General features: G+C 43.6%; 1 protein-coding gene across 2 annotated transcripts in view; it reads right to left on the minus strand.

Annotated features, from left to right (window-relative positions):
• Positions 1 to 331: 331 nt before the first annotated feature.
• The window catches only part of sez6l2 (seizure related 6 homolog (mouse)-like 2), a 56746-nt gene continuing 35721 nt past the window's right edge, over positions 332 to 21356 (minus strand). The window contains exons 10-19 of one of the 2 annotated variants that reach the window (XM_024012359.2): positions 18220 to 18414; positions 17924 to 18062; positions 17195 to 17391; positions 16718 to 16912; positions 6823 to 7017; positions 4944 to 5135; positions 4755 to 4793; positions 3870 to 3987; positions 3570 to 3681; positions 332 to 935 (exon numbers count right to left, since the gene is read on the minus strand). In XM_024012359.2, coding sequence (XP_023868127.1) covers positions 906 to 935; positions 3570 to 3681; positions 3870 to 3987; positions 4755 to 4793; positions 4944 to 5135; positions 6823 to 7017; positions 16718 to 16912; positions 17195 to 17391; positions 17924 to 18062; positions 18220 to 18414 — 1412 coding nt within the window. In that variant the 3' untranslated portion in view covers positions 332 to 905. The remainder of the gene's footprint in view (positions 936 to 3569; positions 3682 to 3869; positions 3988 to 4754; positions 4794 to 4943; positions 5136 to 6822; positions 7018 to 16717; positions 16913 to 17194; positions 17392 to 17923; positions 18063 to 18219; positions 18415 to 21356) is intronic. The other variant, XM_024012360.2, reaches the window with a different exon arrangement.

Raw genomic sequence — 21356 nt, forward strand, 5'->3', positions numbered from 1 at the left:
CAATATGAAATGCTGGCTTTGTAATTTTACATTTTACTATGGCAACGAGAGTTGAAACATGAAGTTACATTACATTATGCAATGTTATATTTTGGCACTGAATTTTCTGTATATATGAGCCTCAATATTCCACCAAATATTTACATTCAATGTGTGTATGCATCTCTCTCGCTCTCTCTCTTTCTCTCTCTGTGTGTCTGTGTGTGTATACGGTATGCAACTGAGCATGAGAGTGTGTCTGCTTTCCTGTCTCTCCCTTTTCTTTTTTGTTTCTCTTTATGTGATTTTACCTCATAAATATATCTCAGCTCTCCCTCTTTCTGTCTCTCCTTCCATATTATCCATCGCTTAACCTCTGTAAGGCACCAATCATAATTTTAGACAAAAAGTTGGACTGTGGAAAACAGCACACCACTGGGAGACAGTCATCGCTGCACACTATGAACAGATGAAGACAAGGGCCTAGATTCAATCTGGGCCGTGGAAAATCCACYTTAAAAAGTGCGATTGACATTTAAAGGTAATTTCCAATTGAACCGACATATGCAGAGTTTACCGTGAATGTCGTCTCCACTAGCGCTGGAACATTGCCTTTAACATTGTTTTGCATAGCGGACAAAACACAATCGGATTGAATCTGGCCCAAGGAAACGCAAACCTACAATCACTGACAGAAAGAGCGACTGGGAAATTAGAGAGACACAAACAAAATAAAAATTAGGTGTAAAGACACAAACTCAAAGATAAAGAGAGAGAACGAAAGTGAGAGGCAAGGAAGAGGAAATAGCAYGATGGGAGATGAGGGAAGTGAAAGAAGTCATCTGAAAGACAAAGAAAATTGTTCCTCTTCCTCCAGATCTCTTTGTCGATCTGTGGGTTTTAATTCTTCTCAAGACGTTTCTTCTTCAAATGGACACCTCATACTCCCGTGTGTCCTAGGAACCATGTAGCAATACAACAGACCCAAATAACAATTAATTTGAAGAAGAAAATGCTACAGCAAAATATCCGCAGCAGTTTAGGACATGCGATCTCCAGGATTCATAAGCAACGGACTAGAGTATACACTTTTCGTTAATTTACAGTCAATAGCATGGCAACTTCCAGCCAAATAAAAAGCAAAGTTACAGATAACATTTTCCTAAATACTAGTCAAAAGGTGAAAAGTTGAAAAAATAAATGGCAGTTTATTAAAGTTGATARAATATACCTGTACATGAGCTCTACATTAAACTCCAGCTCATTGACATAGATAACTCCACAACAAAGTAAAATTCTGCTATACCTTGGGTTTGATTCCCAGTTGGTTACACAGACAGGGCTAATCGTGTCCTGGTTAGGGTTTCAGGTTAGCTAGTCCCTACCCAGCTATAGCTAAGACCTCGATTCAATCAGACCGAGCGTTAACCCGCGTTGGCAGTGTTGGAGGTGTAACAGCGGTATGAAATGACAAATTGGTGAGCACCTGCTCTTGTGCCACCAACCACTCCCTTTCTTATTATCCCTATTACCTCATGAGAAGTTCAAAATGGCGATAGAAACCGTAGCTTCTATACATAATAGGAATAATGACAGGCTAATGCATGTTTACATATTCATTTGGAAGGGGGGATTTCTATCAGTTTAATCGAGGTGTAGACAATAGAACATCACACATTAGAGTGTTTGAACTTGTAATGCGGCTGCTTCACTTGTCTGGTATTAAGTCGGGTGAGGTTTCGTTGCATGCAATTGCAGAGTCCGTGATAGGGTAACGCAAGGAACCACTTGTGTATTTGACAGCTCTAACGCAGTTCCACCTCAGACACCGCCAAAACAACCACTATGCGGATCTGATAGAATCTAGCCCCAAAGTGAGAGGGCTTGGGCAATACTCACCCATTATGTACCCCACGCGCTCGGTAGCCAATGTGAGCAAGACCTTTAAACATGTCAACATTCACAAAGCCACAGGTACAGATGGATTACCAGGACGTGTACTCAAAGCATGCGCGGACCAACTGGCAAGTGTCTTCACTGACATTTTCAACCTCTCCTTGACTGAGTCTGTAATACCTACATGTTTCAAGCAGACCACCATAGTCCCTGTACCCAAGGAAGCGAAGGTAACCTGCCTAAATGACTACCGCCCAGTAGCACTCACGTCCGACACCCCAGACCCAGTCCAATTCGCATATCGCCCCAACAGATCCACAGATGATGCAATCTCAATCGCACTCCACACTGCCCTTTCCCACCTGGACAAAATGAACACCTATGTGAGAATGCTATTCATTGACTACAGCTCAGCGTTCAACACCATAATGCCCAAGAAGCTCATCACTAAACTAAGGACCCTGGGACTAAACACCTCCCTCTGCAACTGGATCCTGGACTTCCTGACGGGCTGCCCTCATGTGGTAAGGCTAGGAAACAACACGTCTGCCACGCTGATCCTCAACACTGGGGCCCCTCACGGGTGTGTACTTTGTCCCCTCCTGTGCTCCCTGTTCACCCACGACTGCGTGGCCAAACACGACTCCAACACCATCATTAAGTTTGCTGACGACACAACAGTGGTAGGCCTGATCACCGACAACGATGAGACAGCCTATAGTGAAGAGGTCAGAGAACTGGCAGTGTGGTGCCAGGACAACAACCTCTCCCTCAACGTGAGCAAGACAAAGGAGCTGATCGTGGACTACAGGAAAAGGCGGGCCGAACAGGCCCCCATTAACATCAATGGGGCTGTAGTGAAGCGGGTCGAGAGTTTCAAGTTCCTCGGTGTCCACATCACCAACGATCTATCATGGTCCAAACACACCAAGACAGTTATGAAGAGGGCACGACAACGCTTTTTCCCCCTCAGGAGACTGAGAAGATTTAGCATGGTCCCCAGATCCTCAAAAAGTTCTACAGCTGCACCATCGCGAGCATCCTGACCGGTTGCATCACCGCCTGGTATGGCAACTGCTCGGCATCTGACCGTAAGAGGGTAGTGCATACGGCCCAGTACGTCACTGGGGCCAAGCTTCATGCAATCCAGGACCTATATAATAGGCGGTGTCAGAGGAAAGCCCATAACATTGTCAGAGACTCCAGTCACCCAAGTCACAGACTGTTTTCTCTGCTACCGCATAGCAAGCGGTACCGGAGTCTAGAACCAAAAGGCTCCTTAACAGCTTCTACCACCAAGCCATAAGACTGCTGAACAATTATTCAAAAGGCCACCGGACTATTACATTGACCCCCCCTCCATTTGTTTTGTACACTGCTGCTACTCGCTGTTTATTATCTATGCATAGTCACTTTACCCCTACCTGCATGTACAAATTACCTCTAACCTGTACCCCCGCACACTGACTCGGTACCGATACCCCCTGTATATAGCCTCATAATTGTTAAGTTATAGTGTTACTTTTTATAATTTTTTACTTTAGTTTATTTGGTAAATATTTTCTTAACTCTTCTTGAACTGCACTGTTGGTTAAGGGCTTGTAAGTTTCACGGTAAGGTCTACACTTGTTGTATTCTGCGCATGTGACAAATAAAGTTTGATTAGATTAGGCAAAAATAGAGAAAATACTCACCCCTGCCTCGTATAGAGGGTTGTTGAAGTCAGACTCCACAGTAATTGGGCTGTATGAGTGGGTGTGAGAGAGAGACTTCCAGAAAAGTGGCTTCCACTGCAGTCTACATACACTGAGGGAGAGGGAAAAGGGAAATAAAGGTTAAAGGGAGAGAATACAGAATTCAGTCAACTTCTGATATCTGATCTATGCAATGGCTCAGTACTGTTGTGTGTGTGTGTTAGGTCAGACCATGCCAATATCTGGTGAAAGTAAGAAGAATGCATTTGAATTGTGACTACTGAACTGCGCAGCACTTACTTTGTGTAATACATGTAGATTCCACCAATCAGAAGGATGACCAGGATGATTGGCAGGATGATTGCCAAGGCAATGTTCTCACTTAGCATCTGGTGGGAGGGCTCAAATGACTGGGATACTAGGGAAATAATCCAAAATATTAAATTAAAGAAGAAGTTAAAGAAAGGCAATTGAAGAGGAATTCCACCACTTTTCAACCTAATTCTCTTTATTTCCATTACCATCCCACTGAGCACACCACATCATTTCAACGTGAGCAATTAGGTAATATTTGGTTGAGACATTGATCAATGAGATTACAACCTATATTCACCCACTCAAAAAGACAGCCAAAAGTTTGTTGAATTCCCAGTGTGTTATCACTACGATTGAGACGGAATCTGCAGCATTTACCATGAACACGGGAACATTGACCTTACAATCCACATTTTCCACAATCCGTGATCAGATTGAATCCAGCCCAATTCTTTAACTTAGATTTTTGGTTGAGATGGAGACGTGAATCCAACATAACAATTATTAACTTGTTGATAAAATGGATTTAAAAATGAAATCTGATCGTGGAGATAAAGTTGAAGATCTGACGTTGTTTCTAAAGTACAAATTCATCATACAATTTGTCTATGTTGAAAATTGGTTACCATGACGTTTCTATGTTCTGTAGTTAGAAATAAGAAGAAAGGTTCTGACATCATCAAATTGCATTAAAAGTAAAAAACGGTGATTTTCAAAACCTACTACGAGTTTCTAGCCAGGGGGAGGCATTTTCCTCCTCCCTGTGTCACCATGAATCTCGTAGTCTTTGTAAGTAACTGGAGAATGAATATGAAGTTGAAAAGTGCAGAAATTCCCCTAAAGAAGACGTAGAAGAAGACGAAAAATCACCTTCTAATTTATGATCATCCAACAGCTCCTCGTATGCCACTGGTAGATGGAGAGATGCAGATTATTATTATAATCATCATCATTCATTCTTTACAAAATGTTCAAGTGTGTTTCAATTCTCATGCAGAATTTCTTGAAACCCCTCTAACCCCTCAACCTCATTTCCAGCAGTCCAATGTAGAATGTCACCTTTGCAGAAGGGTGGTGGACTGTTCCATTGAGATGGGTGGCCCGGGACACAGTTGATAATAACCTCCCCAATGAGTTCATAGCCCTCATAGCAGAAAAAACGGAGCGTCTCTCCTGCCTGGTAGCTATGTTTGTACAATGTCTGGTAACCATTGTCTGGCACACCTGGGTTTGGGCATGGGTCATACTTCACTGTTTAGGGAAAGGAAATAAAGATGAGGGAAGAGAGAGAGAGAGAGAGAGAGAGAGAGAGAGAGAGAGAGAGAGAGAGAGAGAGAGAGAGAGAGAGAGAGAGAGAGAAAGAGAGAGAGCGAGAGAGAGAGCAATGCCTTCAGAAAATATCAACAGCCCTTTTTCCACATTTTGTTGTGTTACAATCAGAATTTAAGATTGATTAAATTGAGATTATTTGTCACTGGCCTACACATAATACCCGATAATGTGAAAGAGGAATTATGTTTTTTTCAAATGTTTACAAATMAATTACAAATGAAAAGCTAAAATGTCTTGAGTCAATAAGTATTCAACCCCGTTATGACAAGCCTAAATAAGTTCAGGAGTAAAAATGTGCTTAACAAGTCACATAAATTGAATGGACTCACTCTGTGTGCAATAAAAGTTTTTAACATGATTTTTGAATGACTACCTTGTCTCTGTACCCCACACATACAATTACCTGTAAGGTCCATCAGTCGAGCAGTGAATTTCAAACACAGTTTCAACCACAAAGATATATTGGTAGATGGGTAAAAAATTAAAATAAACAGACATTGAATATCCCTTTGAGCAAGGTGAAGTTATAAATTACACTTGGATGGTATAGCAATACAGCCAGTCACTACAAAGATACAGGCAGGAGAGGAAGGAAACTCAGGGATTTCACCATGAGGCCAAAGGTGTTAGAGTTAGAGTTTTATGGCTGTGATAGGAGACAACTGAGGATGGATTAACAACATTGTAGTTACTCCACAATATTAACCTAATTGGCAGAGTGAAAAAAGGAATCCTATACAGAATACAAATATTCTAAAACATGCATCCTGTTTGTAACAAGGCACTAAAGTAATACTGCAAAATATGTGGCAAAGAAATTTGGGGCAAATCCAATACAACACATTACCAAGTGCCACTCTCCATATTTTCTAGCATAGTGGTGGCAGCATCATGTTATGGGTATGCTTGTAATTGTTAAGGACTGGGGAGTTTTTCAGGATAAAAAAGAAATGTGATTGAGCTAAGCACAGGCAAACGCCTAGAGGAAAGGTTCAGTCTGCTTTCCACCAGACAGTGGGAGATMAATTCACCTTTCAGCAGGGCAATAACATAAAACACAAGGCCAAATCTACACTGGAGTTGCTTACCAAGACAGTGAATGTTCCTGAGTGGCCGAGTCACAGTTTTGACTTAAATCTGCTTGAAAATCTATGACAAGACCTGAAAATAGTTGTCTAGTATTGATCAACAACACATTTGACTGAGATTGAAGAATTTTCAAAATAATAATGGGCAAATGTTGCACAATCCAGGTGTGGAAAGCTCTTAGACTTATCTAGAAAGATGTAATCGCTGCCAAAACTGATGCAACATGTATTGACTCTGGGGGTTGAATACTTATCTAATCCAGTGTTTTATTTTTCATACTTTTTTTTAATACAAATGTTAGAATTTTTCTTCCATTTTGACATTACAGTATTATGTGTTGATCGTTGGCAAAAAAAAGACAATTAAATCCATTTTAATCCCACTTTGTAACACAACAAAATGTGGAAAAAGTCAAGGGGTGTGAATACTTTCTGAAGACAGTGTATAGTCCCATAGAATTACAGTGTTTGACATCAATCTCAACACACACAAACAAACACCCAGGGAAGTGACTCACAGACACATTTGGGGCTGCGGTCACTCCACTTGGGGGTGCCCGTATCCCGTCCGTGGCAGGAGATCTGGCCAGGGCCCTCCAGCTGGTAACCCTGGTTACAGGAGAAGCGCACCACTGTTCCAACAGCGAATCCAGACTCTGGGCGTACCGAACGCGCTCCGTTCACCACCTCCCCCGGATCAGGACACTGCTGGACTGCGGACGATAAGGGTATACAAGACATGACGTAATATTTGTATACATTTTTTTWAATCTACCCTGGCATTACAGATGAAACAGAGCTAAATGAGTGAACTCCAGTACACCTATTTTCTGATATGTAGATGATTGATTTGTAAGCCTTGAAACAATTGAGACATGGATTGTGTATGGTGCCATTCATTGGGTGAATGGGCAAGACAAAATATTTAAGTGCCTTTGAACGGCGTATCTACTAGACGCACAGGTTTGAGCGTGTCAAGAACTGCAACGCTGCTGGTAAGAATTARCCACCACCCAAAGGACATCCAGCCTTGACACTACTGTGGGAAGCACAGGAGGTTGGTGGCACCTTAATTGGGGAGGGTGGACTTGTGGTAATGGCTGAAGTGGAATGAGTGGAATGGTATCAAATACATCAAACACATGACATTCATGTTTGACGCTATTCCATTTGCGCCGTTCCAGCCATTATTATGAGCTGTCCTCCCCTCAGCAGCCTCCTGTGGTGGGAAGCATTGGGGTGAACATGGGCCAGCATCCCTGTGGAACGCTTTCGACACCTTGTAGACTCCATGCCCCAACGAATTGAGGCTTTTCTGAGGGAAAAAAGGGGTGCAACTCAATATTAGGAAGGTGTTCCTAATGTCTTGCACACTCTGTGTATGTACATACAGTATATGCAGGATTTTTTTTTTTTTTTTACTTGAGAAAATCATAACATATATATTTTTTAATTAAATATATTTTGGCGCCACATGTATCATGCTCAATCCGTATGAAATGTTCCCGAGCCCCGCCCCCAGCCCACCTCCAACTGACAGAGCAGCTGTTGCAATTTAGAATTTTCTTCAGATACATGAGAAGATCAGCTGTCAGTGCCAAAAATCTTACTCATGGATAATGGCATTTTATTTGAGTACATCATCACAACATTGATTTAAAATACACTACATGACAAAAAGTATTTAAACAACTACTCATCGAACATCTCATTCCAAAATCATGGGCATTAATATGGAGTTGGTCTCCCCTTTGCTGCTAAACCAGCCTCCACTCTTCTGGGAAGGCTTTCCACTAGATGTTGGAACATTGCTGCGAGGACTTGGTTCCACTCTGCCACAACAGCATAAGTGAGGTCGGGCACTGTTGTTYGGCGATTAAGGCCTGGATCGCAGTCGGCGTTCTAATTCCCCTCGGCAGGAAAAACAGAATGAGACAATAATTTGTGCCAGCTGTGAAATCCCTCCTAAATAGCTTGGGCTAATGTTCCTATCGACCCAGTAAGGCCAGCAGGCTTGTCTCTTTTTATTGGTATGTAACTGTTATGAAAGTTGTATTGTCAATTTGTTTTGTATTTAAACATCACTTTAAACACTAAACACTGCAACAAAATTTCCCCATGGGGACAATAAAGTCAGTCAAGTAATTCATCCCAAAAGTGTTCGATGGAGTTGAGGTCAAGGCTCTGTGCAGGCCAGTCAAGCTCTTCCACACTGATCTTGACAAACCATTTTTTATACGGACCTCGCTTTGTACACGGGGACATTGTCATGCTGAAAAAGGAAAGGGCCTTTCTCAAACTTTTGCCACAAAGTTGGAAGCACAGAATCATCTAGAATATAATTGATGCTGTAGTTTACCTTCACTGGAACTAAGGGGCCTAGCCGAAACATGAAAAATAACCCTAGACCATTATTCCTCCTCCACCAAACTTTACAGTTGGCACTATACATTAGGGCATGTAGCATTCTCCTGGTATCCGCCAAACCCAGATTTGTCCGTCGGACTGCCAGATGGTGAAGTGTGATTCATCCCTCCAGAGAACGCGTTTCCACTGCTCCAGAGTCCAATGGCGGCGAGCTTTACACCACTCCAGTGGACGCTTGMAATTGCACATGATGATCCACTAAATGTTAGTGGTGGCTGTTTAACAGTCTGATGGCCTTGAGATAGAAGCTGTTTTTCAGTCTCTCGGTCCCCGCTTTGATGCACCTGTACTGACCTCGCCTTCTGGATGATAGCGGGGTGAACAGGCAGTGGCTCGGGTGGTTGTTGTCCTCGATGATCTTTATGGCCTTCCTGTGACATCGGGTGGTGTAGGTGTCCTGGAGGGCAGGTAGTTTGCCCCCGGTGATGCGGTTGTGCCAGACCTCACTACCCTCTGGAGAGCCTTACGGTTGTGGGCGAGCAGTTGCCGTACCAGGCGTGATACAGCCGACAGGAATGCTCTCGATTGTGCATCTGTAGAAGTTTGTGGAGTGCTTTTGGTGACAAGCCAATTTCTTCAGCCTCCTGAGGTTGAAGAGGCGCTGCTGCGCCTTCTTCACAACGCGTTCTGTGTGGGTGACCAATTCAGTTTGTCCGTGATGTGTACACCGAGGAACTAAAACGTTCACCTTCTCCACTACTGTCCGTCGATGTGGATAGGGGGGTGCTCCCGCTGTTGTTTCCTGAAGTCCACAATCATCTCCTTTGTTTTGTTGACGTTGAGTGTGAGGTTATTTTCCTGACACCACACTCCGAGGGCCCTCACCTCCTCCCTGTAGGCCGTCTCGTCGTTGTTGGTAATCAAGCCTACCACTGTAGTGTCTTCCGCAAACTTGATGATTGAGTTGGAGGCGTGCATGGCCACGCAGTCGTGGGTGAACAGGGGTACAGGAGAGGGCTCAGAACACACCCTTGTGGGCCCCGTGTCGAGGATCAGCGGGGTGGAGATGTTGTACCTACCCTCACCACCTGGGGGCGGCCCGTCAGGAAGTCCAGGACCCAGTTGCACAGGGCGGGGTCGAGACCCGGGTCTCGAGCTTGATGACGAGTTTGGAGGGTACTATGGTGTTAAATGCTGAGCTGTAGTCGATGAACAGCATTCTCACATAGGTATTCCTCTTGTCCAGATGGGTTAGGGCAGTGTGCAGTGTGGTTGCGATTGCGTCGTCTGTGGACTATTGGGTCGGTAAGCAAATTGGAGTGGTTCTAGGGGTGCAGGTAGGGTGGAGGTGATATGGTCCTTGACTAGTCTCTCAAAGCACTTCATGATGACGGAAGTGAGTGCTACGGGGCAGTAGTCGTTAAGCTCAGTTACCTTAGCTTTCTGGGAATAGGAACAATGGTGGCCCTTTGAAGCAGGTGGGAACAGCAGACTGGGATAAGGATGATTGAATATGTCCTTGAACACACCAGCCAGCTGGTCTGCGCATGCTCTGAGGACGCGGCTGGGAATGCCGTCTGGGCCTGCAGCCTTGGAGGGTTAACACGTTTAAATGTTTTACTCACCTCGGCTGCAGTGAAGGAGAGCCTGCAGGTTTTGGTAGCGGGCCGTGTCAGTGGCACTGTATGTCCTCAACAGCAGAAAAAAGTTATTTAGTCTGTCTGGGAGCAAGACATCCTGGTCCGCGACGGGCTGGTTTTATTTTGTAATCCGTGTTGACTGTAGACCTGCCACATACCTCTTGTGTCTGAGCTGTTGAATTGCGACTCTACTTTGTCTCTATACTGGGACATAGCTTGTTTAATTGCCTTGCGGAGGGAATAGCTACACTGTTTGTATTCGGTCATGTTTCCGGTCACCTTGCCCTGGTTAAAAGCAGTGGTTCGCGCTTTCAGTTTCACGCGATGCTGCCATCAATCCACGGTTTCTGGTTTTGGAATGTTTTAATCGTTGCTGTGGGTACAACATCGTCAATGCACTTTCTAATGAACTCGCTCACCGAATCAGCGTATTCGTCAATGTTGTTGTTGGACGCAATGCGTAACATATCCCAATCCACGTAATCGAAGCAGTCTTGAAGCGTGGAATCAGATTGGTCGGACCAGCGTTGAACAGCCTGAGCGCGGGAGCTTGCTGTTTTAGTTTCTGTTTGTAGGTCTGGAAGCAACCAAAATGGAGTCGTGGTCAGCTTTTCCGAAAGGAGGGCGGGGGAGGGCCTTATATGCGCGCGGAAGTAAGTATAACAATGGTCCAAGGTTTTACCAGCCCTGGTAGCACAATCGATATGCTGATAGAATTTAGGGAGTTTGGTTTTCAGAATTAGCCTTGTTAAAATCCCCAGCTACGATGAATGCAGTCAGATAAGTTCGTTCAGGGCCATCGATGTGTCTGCTTGGGGGGATATATACGGCTGTGATTATAATCGAAGAGAATTCCCTTGGTAGATAATGCGGTCGACATTTGATTGTGAGGAATTCTAGATCAGGTGAACAGAATGACTTGGTTTCTGTATGTTGTTATGATCACACCACGTCTCGTTAATCATAAGGCATACACCCCCGCCCCTCTTCTTACCAAGAAAGATGTTTGTTTCTGTCGGCGCGATGCGTGAAGAAACCAGCTGGCTGCACCGACTCCGTTAGCGTCTCTCGAGTAAGCCATGTTCCGTGAAGCAAAGAACGTTGCAGTCTCTGATATCTCTCTGGAAAGCTACCCTTGCTCGGATTCCATCAACCTTATTGTCAAGAGACTGGACATTGGCGAGTAGTATGCTAGGGAGTGGAGCGCGATGTGCCCGTCTCCAAAGCCTAACCAGGAGACCGCTTTGTTTGCCCCTTTTACGGCGTCATTGTTTAGTGTCGCCGGCTGGGATCAGATCCATTGTATTGGTGGAGGCAAAACACAGGATCCGCTTCGGGAGAGTCAATATTCCTGGTTGTAACGATGGTGAGTTGACGTTGCTCTATATTCAGTAGTTCCTCCCGACTGTATGTAATGAAACCTAAGATTACCTGTGGTACCAATGTAAGGAATAACACATAAAAAAACAAAATACTGCATATTTTCCTAGGAACGCGAAGCGAGGCGGCCATCTCGGCCGGCGCCGGAAGTAATGTGCTAAATTGAATTTAACAATTGCTAAATTGGAATTTTTTCGCCACTATGGCCATTTATTGCTTACCTCCCTTATCTTACCTCATTTGCACACACTCTATAAGACTTTTCTATTGTGTTATTGACTGTATGTTTGTTTATTCCATGTGTAACTCTGTGTTGTTGTATTGTGAACTGCTTTGTTTACTTGGCTTATCTTGGCCAGGTCGCAGTTGTAAATGAGAACTTGTTCTCAACTAGCCTACCTGGTTAAATAAAGGTGAAATAAAAAATAAAAAATAAAGCCAGTGTGAGAAACTTGCTAGCAAATATTTGCACTATGGAACTAAATAAATAGTGCACTCCGAACCACAAAACTTATTTGCTAGATTCATAATAGTGTTGTTGGACAAAGCAAGGAAAGTAAACTTTGAAACGTGAAAGTTTTATTGGGATTTGCAGATGTTGTTGGTACAATAAATAATTACCCTTAAAGGGAAGGTTGCACAATACAGTGCATTCAGAAAGTATTCAGACAACCTTGACTTTTTCCACATTTTGTTACGTTACAGCCTTATTCTAAAATGGATAAAATAATTTTTTCCCTCATCAATCTACACAAAATACCCCATAATGACAAAGCAAAACAGGTTTTATGAATTTTTTGCAAATGTATTAAAAATGAAATAGTACATTTACATAAGTATTAAGACCCTTTACTCAGTACTTTATTGAAGCACCTTTGGCAGCGATTACATCCTCGAGTCTTCTTGGGTATGACGCTACAAGCTTGGCACACCTGCACTTGGAGTTTCTCCCATTCTTCTCTGCAGATCCTCTCAAGCTCTGTCAGGTTGGATGGGGAGCGTRGTTGCACAGCTCTTTTCAGGGCTCTCCAGAGATGTTCAATCGGATTCAAGTCCGGACTCTGGCTTGGTCACTCAAGGACATTAAGAGACTTGTCCCGAAGCCACTCCTGCTTTGTCTTGGCTCTGTGCTTAGGGTCGTTGTCCTGTTGGAAGGTGTACCTTCACCCCAGTCTGAGGTCTGAGCTCTTGAGCAGGTTTTCATCAAGGATCTCTGTACTTTTCTCCGTTCATCTTTCCCTCGATTCTGACAAGTCTCTTAGTCTCTGCCGCTGAAAAACAAACCCACATCATGATGCTGCCACAACCATGCTTCACCGTAGGGATAGTATTAGCCAGGTGATGAGCCAGACACTTAGCTATCAGGCAAAACAGGTAAATATTTGTTTCATCAGACCAGAGAATCTCGTTTCTCATGGTCTGATTGTCCTTTAGGTGCCTTTTGGCAAACTCCAAGCAGGCTGTCATGTGCCTTTTAGCGAAGAGTGGCTTCCGTCTGGCCACTCTACCATAAAGGCCTGACTGGTGGAGTTTTTCAGAGATGGTTGTACTTCTGGAAGGTTCTCCCATCTCCACAGAGGAACTCTGGAGCTCTGACAGAGTGACCATTGTCTTCCTGGTCACCTCCCTGACCAAGGCTTTTCTCCCCCGAATGCTCAGTTTGGCCGGGCGGCAACCCTAGGAAGAGTCTTGGTGGTTCCAAACCTCTTCCATTTAAGAATGATGGAGACCATTGTGTTATTGGGGACCTTTAATGCTGCAGACATTGTTTAGTACATTTTTTGGTACCCTTTCCCAGATCTGTGCAGACAATTCCTTGCTCTGACATGCACTGTCAATTGTGGGACCTTATAAAGACAGGTGTGTGCCTTTCCAAATCATGTCTAATTAATTGAATTTACCACACATCACACTCTGGTCTGTTTCACGTGTCTTTGTGATTGTCTCCACCCCATCTCCAGCGCCGGCATCACTCTCTGCCACATGGCCCCAAACTGCACCGTTTGTGTATACATGTCTGAATGAATGATTATATTGACGATAGAAGCCGCCTCTTAATGAGTTCTGAGAGCCGATCCGTTACCCCAAAAAATAATATAAATMTATTTAGCCTAATTGTATTTATGACTACAGACAGTAGCCTATAATTCCTATTTTCCTCCCTGCATTAATTAATTTGTCTGCATGTCTATTCAACATTTGGCTAAAAAGAAACCACGCCATGAATTAAGAACGGATATATATGCAATGCGACACATTGACAACTCAAATTGCTTTAAAGAGCCTTCTAATATTAGACAACAAATAAATATAGTAAAACAATAACTCAAAAAATAGTCCATTCATCACTGTATTTCTTCAAATTACTCTGCAGAAAAAGGATGTCATCCACCGTGCCTGGTCACAGGCTCGAAGCTGGCTTCTCTCTGAAACCACACATCCACCTGAAGGTGACGTTTTAACCTTTGGAACCACACATACCAGGTGGACAGTAGGCCTCTAGAAGCGATAGAGGAAATCAACAAGGTGTGAAAAATCCCCCAATTTGTGCCACAGTTTAGACTACCGATAGATGCTACGGTCAGTGAAGAGTTGAGTTCTATTGTAAAGTGTAGTAGCCTAATGGCCAAAAAATAGAAAACTTGCAAAGTATTCAATGATTAAGTACTCTAAAGTTTTACATTTCTAACTCAATGTCAAAGAATGTGAAAGAATGTGTCTTTAACCCTGCATTATAATATAACTTATTTTGAACGAAAGCCAGGAATGAGTGAGTCACTCAGCCCTATGCTTTTCCTGCTTCTGTTGCCTATTTGAGTGTTTATTTAATATCCTACTGATTCTGTGATCACCAAATCTCATGCAACCACAAAATGTTGGATAAATCAATTTCACAAATCTGGCTGTTTTTAAACTTTGCCATGGGAGTGACAAAATATATTTCAATTGAATTTGAATTAACTGAATGATGAGGATGAAGAAGAAGAGAGTGATTGAATTTAAAACTATAGTGTAAGAATTGCTCAACCTCTGTCTCGCGCACACACACACAAAAAAAAGACGCTGTTTTTCTCTACTTTGTCAGAAGAAGTTGTAACTGGACCATGTAACACGCACATTTACAGTATTTGTTCATCAACATCTTTGGGTATTGGTTAGCCTACAATTACGGTGTAGAAACATTTCTACACCGCAGTCACTTAGTATCCTAGGCCTACTCCCGACCGGTCACGTTGTACAGTGTCATATTTTCCTAACGGACTAAATATATTAATGGATGTTTGCGAGGCATGTCACTTCTCCCATCTCTTTGCATAATGGAAATGTTAAGAWTATTTTGCTCTTCACTTGCAGTCAGTTAGTAGCCTAGGTCTACTCCCGACCGGTCACAGCGTAATTTTTTTCTTACAGAAACCCTGAGGCTACTGTAAAATGCATTTCCGCTTTTCTTGGAATAGAACCACCATAATATTAATCAATTAAGCAAAATATCTACAAAAAAAGGTTTTAAAGTCTCTAGTACAGCCAATAATAATAAAAGCCAAATGCCTTRGTGAATTCAAACGCTTTAGCCGACATGTTGCGATTTTTTTCATTGTTTAATTATTCAAGGCTCCCTTTGTTATTTCGTTTTATAACTAAAATGCTTGACTGTATTTAAAGACATGGATGACTTGTATGCTGTGTGATGACATACACAAATGAATGAATGATATACTGTATATTGAAGTAGGCCTGTATGCCAATAAGTAAGTTATGCTATAACAGCTACAGTAAACAGGACACTTAGGCCTACAGCTCCAAGTCATTTCAATAACTTCGCTTCTCAAAGATGCCCTCTGGTGGTCAAACTAGCATTAATGGCAACAATGGCTGACAGTAAAATAATATGACTTCATGCACTCTAACGTGCCATACGATTATGCAACACAGCTTGCGTGCCACAAGCTGTGCTGCAGTATGACGCAACTTTTAAAGGAAGAACCACTGTACTATCAGCCAACAACAGAGTTTAGGTTATAAACGGTCAATGTCTACTTATACCTCAGTGGCAATTTTTATTTTCAAAAACAATGAGGACTCGGTATGATGTGGGTCTTTACCGTCTTATGTGGACAGTGGCTTCACTCCTGCTGTGTATTCACTAGTGTGTTATTCTTCGGTCAAATTCTGATAAAATGTAAATTTCTCCCAAAACGCATATGTAAAGTGATATGTCAAATTGGGACTTTTAATTGGAAGGATGAAACCAATTATAATGTATAAAAGCAACGTAATTCTATAATCTTCAAAGGCTCTATTCAATTTAGCCAACATCTGCATAGTGGTTGTTTTGGCGGTGTCGGAGGTGGAACTGCGTTAGAGCTGTCAAATCTACAAACAGCTCCTGGTATTCTACCTAAAGCGGACATTGCCATTGGCTGCTCAGAGTCGCATTAAGATAAATCCCATGTAGCCTTGCTTACAAGGTCAAACACTGCAATATGAGATGTAATCTACACCTTGATTAGGCTGAGAGAAATCCTCATTATTTAGTTCAATGATTTTTAATTTGAGCGTCATTATTTCTATATAGCCTACACTTTCTCGTTCTGAACTTCTAACGCGAGTGAGACAGGTGTGGCTTTGTGACAATGATCAAGAGCAGCTGCTCACTGATTTGAAAGCTCCAATGCAGTTCCACCTCCGACACCACCAAAACATCAGCTATGCAGTCGTCGGCTATTGCCAGTTAACGCTCGATCTGATTAAATCTAGGCCTTTTACTCAACCTCTAACATGTAAAGTGATTTGTAAATCAGCTAGTATGCTCAGTCGGTGAAGTGCAACAGAGTAAAATCGATGCTCTCAAACACGTCCGAAGTGTTGTTGGAAGTATAGGGTTGTGTTCCCCTACTCAGCTGTTGCATTGCATCAACCAATGATTGCATGCCACATTGACTGTGCCGTTGGGCACCAGATTGCTATAATATATGATCTGGCGTGCGTCAGCAATGTAGTCGGGCAGGAACGCACTTTAGCTCACCTTTGATGCAGGTGGGTGGGCTGTTGCTCCAGGAAAGATCCCATTGGCAAGTGATGATGTCAGAGCCACTGATGTCATACCCCGGCTGGCACTGATAGGTCAACACACTTCCCCTCACGGGAGAGGTGTGGGAGGAGCTAATCCAGCCAAATTCGATTTGAGGGAGGGCAGGGCAGGTGTCATTAGGCTCTACCTCTGGATGAAAAAAAAAAGATGTCATTAGATGTAGGATAAACCAGGTGCTTGTTCAGGAGGATATAATGTTACAGAACATTCAGATTTAAATATATCGTGTAGAACACACAATTGAGGTAGAATACGTCATCGTGTGGTCTGTTCATATTATATCTACAAAGTTGTTAACATAAAATGTAGATTTTGTATTTGTGTGATGTCATGTATGGGCAATCAATGTTTTGCATATCATGTTATGTGTATGTAATGTCTTGTATGTAAAAGTCCTGTATGTGTACGTACCACGGTAGTGAATAAGGAACCCCTGGCTCAGAATAAAGGAGGAGTCGTCAGGGTCACTCTGGAACTGAATAGTGACCTCAGAACCACCTGACACGACCTGGAAACGCTCTCGTGACCCCAGGTACTGGCCAATCACATGGGACATGAGGTCGTGACCATCGAATATGGTGAGAACGTCGTTGTGGCGGATATTCAAACTTTGAGAGCGACAAAATACATGGAGAGGAAAACAACTTTCACTTTAAATCACAATGTCACTTCAAATGGAATCATGAAATGTAGCTTCTCACAAACATTGTCATTTCCAATCCTTACAATAAAAACTTCACTGGAAGCATCACATCAGTTTTTTTATGTCTGTCAGTCACAGTTGACATGCACCCACTATAATCAAAAAGACGGCGCTACACCAGCCACAGAAGTAGCCATCAATGAAACGCAAGGCTCACATTGTTCGACCTACATTTTATACCTCAAGTATATTCCTTACAAAACATGCACATTTCTGAAACATAAACATGCTTATTTTGAGTTCTACCTCCATCATATACCTCTTGTGTAGTGGGGGAAAAGAATATGCAAAGGGAGCGCTCATGTTATGCAGTGAGGTTTCAGAAGCAAAAGAGGAATGGGAAAATTAAAGGAGAACAATTCCCTCTCCCAATTGCTTCAACCACAGCTTCAAAGACCAGAATTATGCCTGTTGGGTGTTGGTGAGGCCAAACTCACATCTGGATGTCCAGTTCGATGCGCTTCTCCTCATTGCCATGGATCTGCCACACACAGTCCTGCCCCTTGGAGTAGCTCTGTGGCCAATCGGGGGACAGAACAGTACTGGAGGGATCGGTCAACTCTCCCCCACACAAAGCTGAGAGGGGGTGGGAAGAGAGGGTGTGAGGTAGTAGCACAGGGAAAAAGTTATTGTAACATTACTTGTATTATTGTCTTTCGTTTTTAGTTTCGTGAATGAAAGGGGCTTTATAAACAAATCATCATAATGTAATGGTAGTATTCAATAGTATTACCTTTACACACAGGCTCYCTCTCATTCCAGTGTGGATRGCTTMGGTCCACACARTCAATGACCCCYGAGCCCTGCTCCATGACAAAGCCTGGGGAGCAGGAGAAGGTGACTGTGGTGCCCAATGGAAAGGTGATGTCACTGCTGCTGAAATTCCCATGGGGCAAGTAGGGCTCATAACAGTGTTCCCCGTCAAAGGCTGAGAGAGAGCGAGAGAGATAAAACAGTGTGCACGTGTGAATATGAGGAGAGAAAAGGAGAGAAGTAGGATAAGTGCATAATATAAGATTAATTAAAGTAGGGCTGACACCATTTAGTCAACCGGTCGATTGTTTGGTTGATAGGCTGTTGGTCAAACGAGATTTCTTTAGTTGAGCAGTCGCAATGTTAATATTTTTTTCATGGTGCACATGATTCACGCCTGATTCACGCCTGTCTCATGTGATACTGAAATTGATACTGAAATTGTAAATGGTTATATTATGTACACTACCGTTCAAAAGTTTGGGATCACTTAGAAATGTCCTTGCTTTTGAAAGAAAAGCAATTTTTTTGTCCATTAAAATAACATCAAATTGATCAGAAATACAGTGTAGACATTGTTAATGTTGTAAATGACTATTGTAGCAACGGCAGATTTTTTATGGAATATCTACATAGGCTATACAGAGGCCCATAAACAGCAACCATCACTCCTGTGTTCCAATGGCACATTGTGTTTGCTAATCCAAGTTTATCATTTTAAAAGGTTAATTTATCATTAGAAAACCCTTTTGCAATTATGTTAGCACAGCTGAAAACTGTTGTACTGATTAAAGAAGCAATAAAACTGGCCTTCTTTAGACTAGTTGAGTATCTAGAGCATCAGCATTTGTGGGTTCGATTACAGGCTCAAAATGGCCAGAAACAAAGACTTTCTTCTGAAACTCAGTCTGTTCTTGTTCTAAGAAATGAAGGCAATTCCATGCGAGAAATTGCCAAGAAACTGAAGATCTCGTACAATGCTGTGTACTACCCCCTTCCCAGAGCAGTGCAAACTGGCTCTAAGCAGAATAGAAAGAGGAGTGGGAGGCCCCGGTGCACAACTGAGCAAGAGGACAAGTACATTAGTGTCTAGTTTGAGAAACAGACGTCTCACAAGTCCTCAACTGGCAGCTTCATTAAATAGTACTCGCAAAACACCAGTCTCAACGTCAACAGTGAAGAGGCGACTCCGGGATGCTGGCCTTCTAGGCAGAGTTCCTCTGTCCAGTGTCTGTGTTCTTTTGCCAATCTTAATCTTTTATTTTTATTGGCCAGTCTGTGATATGGCTTTTTCTTTGCAACTCTGCCTAGAAGGCCAGCATCCCGGAACTTGGATTAGCTAACACAACGTGCATTATCCCCTATGTATTTATACCTGTGTTCTCTGTTTGTTTGTTGCTACTTAATTTTGTTTGTGAAACCTACCAGCGTTTGTTTCTTGCTCCTGTTTCCTAGTCGTTCCTGGTTTTAATGTTTCTGCCTGCCCTGACCCTGAGCCTGCCTGCTATTCTATACCTTGCCCCATTATTATTGACGCCTGCCTACCCTGACCCTGAGACTGCCTGCCYTTCTGGACCCTTTGCACCTTCTCTGGACTACTGACCCCTGCTTGCCTTTGACCTGTCATTTGCCTGCCCCTGTATTATAAATAAGATAGCGTACCTCTTCCCGCTGATGTCCGGCAGGGCTCTGGCCTGAGCTACGGCAGTATGGGAACAACATTCGGCCATATGCTTCAGTCTGGAGGCGTTTGTGGCAGAGGAAAATAAAGTTTTCGATGCTCCATTGTCTGGGAGAGAGGCTGCCCGGAAGTTACTCCAGCTTTGGCAAGGCTCCCGCAGTGTGGCAGACTACACAATGGAATTCCGCACYTTGGCAGCTGAGAGTGCCTGGAACCTGTACACACTGTTCGACATGTTCCTGCACGGCATATCGGAGGAAGTAAAAGAGCTACTGACGGATCTCGACTCGCTCATCGCCTTGACCATTCGGATCGATGGGCGACTACAGGAACAACGGAAGGAGAGGAGATTCGATTTTGCCCGCCCGTCCATGGATTCCACCTCGCCTCCGAGGAATCCCGGAAGTCCCCGACGGCTCCGTTGTCGAGAGAGCCCGAGGCTACCCGTGTTCCTCCAAGGGCCTCCAAAGACTGCCAATTTACCTCTTCCTGAGCCCATGCAACTAGGCAGAGCTAGGCTGTCTCCAGCTGAACAGCTATACAGGCTTCACACTAAGAGCTGCCTGTATTGCGGGACTACTGGTCATTTCGTCTCCACCTGTCCACTAAAAGACCAGGCTCACCGGTAGGAGTGAGTACTTTGGCGGGCCATAAGGATAACTTTTCCTCTCCCCTTACTTGCACCCCCTTTCATGCCATGTTGCTGTGGGGGAACCAGTCAATCTCTCTGGGTACTCATCGACTCTGGGGCCGTTGAGAGCTTTATGGATGCTACCCTGGCTTCCGAGCTGGATATCCCCACTCAGCCCCTCTCCATTCCCATGGATGTTAGAGCACTGGACGGGCACTCTATAGGCCGGGTCACCCAGAGTACCACCCCCATCAACCTAGGTGTGTCAGGGAACCACAGCGAAATGATCCAGTTCCTGCTCATTAAGTCTCTTCAGGTTCCCAGGGTATTGGGATTCTCCTGGCTCCAGCGACAAAATCCCTTCATTGACTGGTCTGCCGGTGCCATCATGGGCTGTAGCCCGGTCTGCCAAGCTCATTGCCTGAAGTCAGCGCAGCCTGCCCCGGGATGTCTTCCTGGGAGCTCGGAAGTTGCCACGGACCTCTCCGCGTACCAGGACCCCTGGAAGTTGTTCAGTAAGGCCCAGGCCACTTCGCTGCTGCCGCACCGACCATATGACTGTGGGATTGACCTTCTCCCAGGCACCACTCCGCCCCGGGGACGACTGTACCGCAATTCAAGAATGCATGCAACTATTTTTTGTCTGCTGTAATAAAGGCTGTATATGATTTATTTTGTGTTAGAACAGACTCTCTGGTACATTTTTTTATTTAGTGTTGTTTACACTGTTCAGAAAAATTATAATATTGTAATCTAACAGCAACTGTTTGGCACACACAATACTAACGTAACACTTGCTCCAATA

This window comes from Salvelinus sp. IW2-2015, linkage group LG20 (genome assembly GCF_002910315.2).
Source record: "Salvelinus sp. IW2-2015 linkage group LG20, ASM291031v2, whole genome shotgun sequence".
In the NCBI taxonomy this organism is placed as follows: Eukaryota; Metazoa; Chordata; class Actinopteri; order Salmoniformes; family Salmonidae; genus Salvelinus; species Salvelinus sp. IW2-2015.